The sequence below is a fragment of the Hordeum vulgare genome, chromosome 6H (genome assembly GCF_904849725.1).
Source record: "Hordeum vulgare subsp. vulgare chromosome 6H, MorexV3_pseudomolecules_assembly, whole genome shotgun sequence".
Lineage (NCBI taxonomy): Eukaryota > Viridiplantae > Streptophyta > Magnoliopsida > Poales > Poaceae > Hordeum > Hordeum vulgare.
The window spans coordinates 54,413,904-54,417,882 of record NC_058523.1 but is presented as its reverse complement, the minus strand read 5'-3'; the positions used below and the strand labels follow the sequence as shown (position 1 = coordinate 54,417,882).

General features: G+C 53.0%; 1 protein-coding gene across 1 annotated transcript; it reads right to left on the bottom strand.

Moving 5' to 3' along the window:
- Positions 1-817: 817 nt before the first annotated feature.
- On the bottom strand, positions 818-3,331 carry LOC123403973 (wall-associated receptor kinase 2-like). Its single transcript, XM_045097874.1, has 2 exons — positions 2,239-3,331; positions 818-2,094 (listed from the first exon to the last, which is right to left on the bottom strand). Exons 1-2 carry the CDS (start codon positions 3,320-3,322, stop codon positions 911-913), a joined length of 2,268 nt encoding a protein of 755 aa, XP_044953809.1. The 5' UTR covers positions 3,323-3,331; the 3' UTR covers positions 818-910.
- Between the last annotated feature and the right edge of the window lie 648 nt (positions 3,332-3,979).

The window sequence follows — 3,979 nt, the reverse complement described above, 5'->3', positions numbered from 1 at the left end:
GCACTAGAGGACTACATTTTTTGATGGCGCTCCTCGAGTACCGAGTCTCGATTCCTAAGGTAAAAACCCAAGGTTTGTCCTTTATTGGTTGTATCTGGCAATGACCTTGTGGAAGTCATTGCTTTTTGATGAACTTGGACTTCCTCCAAGTTGAAAACCCAAGATCTTCGATCGGGCAACGACAACGCTTATGCATTATTTCCTAGTTGGAGGCGTTGCTTTTGAAGAACCTCTTTTGTATTCCGAATGTTGTCTGTGGTGGTGGTGGTGGTTAGAGTGCCACTGCTGGTAGTGATTTTTCACTGTGGTGGGGTCTTTTTTTATTTTTTTTGTTCTTTTTATTTTTTTGGTTGTGTGTATCCTTGTTGTTTTCGAACATCTTGTTGATACAGAGACCGGATGTAATTAGTATCTTCGCGATATCAATATATTCCTCTTGTCGAAAAAGAACACTTCCTAGTCAAAGAAATCCACCAAGACCCGTGTACACTAGTCACAACCTGGAGCAAAAGTCATCTGCGTGCAACCCCATCGATATGTGTTAACTGACCCAGTCAAGGACGCTTAATGGTCACTAGTAAACTCTTTGATTTTCTTGACATGCATTTGTCAAATATTGACTAGTGATTGGTTGCTCACAATTTTTCCTTCCAACTTCTTATTTTACCAAATATTGGCAATGTCAAATGTTGGCATGTGAAGACATCTACCCTGCCACTTTGGTGTGTATAATTTGGTTAGTACATACCTTGTCTTTTCAGACACATACCTTGTTATTTCCTTAAAATGCTAAAATGTAAAACATGGACAGTTTTGCAACTGTCGTGGTCCAGCCATTTGATCCTTGTGCGCATTGCAATGAAGAAATCCTTAGTGCACTTATTAAATTGAAATCACACAAATACATTCACTACCTTGGGTATCTTGATGACAACAAATACTCTTCTTCCATGCTGTATTGTCTGCTCACCTCGTTCGTGCCCTTACCCACAACGCCTCCATAACTAGGTGCAGCCATCTCATACATCTTAACACTTTCATGGGGTACTCGAAGGCTCTCGAGTGTCATCTCGACTTGTCTCATGGTCGGTCGATGGTCTCCTTCCATCCTCACGCATGCTGCTGCCAGCATAGCTACCTCTTCAACCTCCTTGTCGCCTTCCGAGACGATCTGATGATCTAGCACACGGATTAGATCACCTGTCGCGCGCAGGGCGGTAAAATATGCGACAAGGCTTTCCTCCTCCTCCGATCGGAATGAGCATGGTTTCTTCCTCGTGAGCAGCTCCATGAGGAGAACGCCAAAGCTATAAACGTCACTCTTCTTGGTGAGTCGCCCCGAATAATAGTACATGGGGTCTAGGTACCCGAATGTTCCTTGGATGGCGGTTGCATTCCCAGTTTGATCGATTGGAATGCACCTCGAAGCTCCAAAATCCGACACCTTTGCTATGAGGTTGCCATCAATCAAAATGTTCTGAGACTTAATGTCCCTGTGGACTATGGGCAGTGACACGGCCGAGTGAAGGTATGCGAGAGCTCTCGCGGTCTCTGTTGCAATTCTTAGCCGGTCCACCCATGGCAGCGATGATTCGGGCTCTTCGGTATGGAGATGATTGTAAAGAGTCCCATTGGAGATGAACTCGTACACTAGCAACGGCACCTCCGTCTCAAGGCAACACCCGAAGAGCTTCACCACGTTCCGATGGTTGATTTGCGAGAGGATAGCTACCTCGTTGATGAACTCGTCGATCTCCTTCTGAATCACCACCTTAGACTTCTTGATCGCCACGACGTGCAGGTCCGACATGATCCCTTTGTACACCGTGCCATGTCCTCCCCCGCCGATCTCACGAGCTCTGTCGAAATTGTTCGTGGCCTTCTCCAGCTCCACCAAGGGGATGATCATCCTCTCGGCGATGTCCGTGTTCTGTGACACCAATTGGTGCAAGAGGTATCCCCTGTTTTGCTTGAAGAACCTCTGCTTCAACATTTTTGCCCTCCGATGCTTCAGCTTCCGGGTCAAAAAGACGGCACCGAGTACCATGAGTAGAAGGCCTGCGCCGCTGCCCATTCCTATGCCGACACTCAAACCTAGAAAAATATGTATGAGAGGAAACGTGTCTCTGTCATAAGCTAGGGAGAGAATGGTCTCTGTTGCGAAACAGAGGAAGAACTCTGTCTCTCTCTCTCATCTGATCCTGATGTAGTAGTATAATGTTGTGGTGTGGTGCTCACCTAGGGGTAGGGAAGATTTGACGCAGCCATCTTTGACATTGGGGTTGCCGCGGGCACCACGCGGACACCGGCATATGTGTCCGCCGGCCGTGTTGGTGCACTCGCCGCCGGAGCAGGTGCCGGGCAGCGCGCACTCGTCGACGTCCTGGCATCCGTCGGCGGCGAGGTAGGGGTTGCCCTGGTACCCGGCCTCGCACCGGCACACGTAGCCAGTGCGGTAGTTGCCGGTGACGTTGAGGCATGAGCTGAGGCTGCTCCGGCACGCGCTCCTCGCCGCGTCCTCCGGGCAGCCCGACGTGCCCAGCGTATCCTGCGGCTGCGGGAGCGGCCTGGACTCCACCGCCCACTCTAGCACCACGGGGACCGCCGTCCGGCTCGACGCGTCGGCGAGCGACGTGTTGAGGAGCGCGGCGGAGACGCCCTCGAACCAGCCCCTCTCGGCGATGCGCACGGAGGCGGGCAGCTCGCCGTCCTTCTCGTGGTTGGGGTCCACCCACTTGAACTCGACGCCGTAGGACGGACGGCCGATGGGGATGGGCGTCTCGCAGCAGCCGATGCCGGCGCACTTGGCGACCTCCTGGAGCGAGCTCGTGGCGGCGCTGGACCAGCGGTCGTTGACGGCGCAGAAGGCGGAGCAGCCAACGATGACGTTGCCCGCCTCCCCGAGCAGCGTGGCCTGCACGTTGCACCCGGTCACGAGGAACTGATTGCGCGTCTCCGACACCACGAACGGGCCGCCGGCGAGGCCACCCCACGTGCCGTTGCCCTCCGGGGTCCCGTGGTAGGTGATGTTCACGGCGCCCGCGCTGTCCATGACGCGAACCGTCGAGTTGGCCAGCGAGATGTCCACGACCTCGAGGGTGCCGATGAGCAGCCGCTCTCGGCCGCGCGCCCGGTTGCAGGTGAGGTTGAAGCCCGGCCAGGAGCACCCTTGGCCGATGCCGAACGGGTACGGCACGCTCACGCCGCCGCAGCTCGTCGGGCAGCTCGCCGGCGGCGGCCCCGCACCTCCTGTGACCTGGGCCGCCGCCGCCGAGATGCAGAGCTGGAACAGCAGCAAAATGAGCGTGGCCGCCGGAATCATCGTGATGATGCGAGTGGAACCGCCGCCGGATATGGATATCCGATGGCCGCATGCAGCTGCGTGCGAGGCATATATGCGTCGGTTCGGTCGGTCCATGCATGCATGCAGTGGGTCAGCGCATGCACTATTGATAATTTAATATTCACGCGTGGACTGCTGACCTTGACCTTGTCTACCCTACTGTTCATTTTCCTTCCAACAGAAGCGATAATAGCACCGTACGCGCTGACATTTTCAGGGCCGTGATTATAACTATTTCTTATTATTATATTATTCTTACACAAGGATGGAGCAAAAGCAAAAGTCTGAATTTTGGAACAACAACATTTAAAAGTACTAGTTAAATGCCCGTGCGTTGCTACGCATATTAAATATGATATGAAAAGGTTGTTTGATAAAATCATAACATGGACTTTGGATATTTTAGACGAGTGTTTTTTTATTGAATACCTGTTCGTAGGCACAGTCGGACGAAGCTAGCTAGCTCACACACCCATCGGAGCTAAGTCACTCGCCGTTGCATTCATTGATGCATGCCGCGGCAACTTGTCGCCACTCGCCGCTGCTACTGCATGCCGCCTCTCACCGCTACTCCCTCCCATGCTTGAGCTGCTCCCACCCACTGCTGCTCGAGGGCATCCGGGCAGTTTCAAAGTT

Excerpts from the sequence above, each read along its gene's own strand:
- LOC123403973 (XM_045097874.1), bottom strand. The coding sequence starts at position 3,322 with ATGATTCCGGCGGCCACGCTCATTTTGCTGCTGTTCCAGCTCTGCATC. Across the intron at positions 2,095-2,238 it reads CAAATCTTCCCTACCCCTAG|GTTTGAGTGTCGGCATAGGA; the intron begins GTGAGCACCACA and ends ATATTTTTCTAG.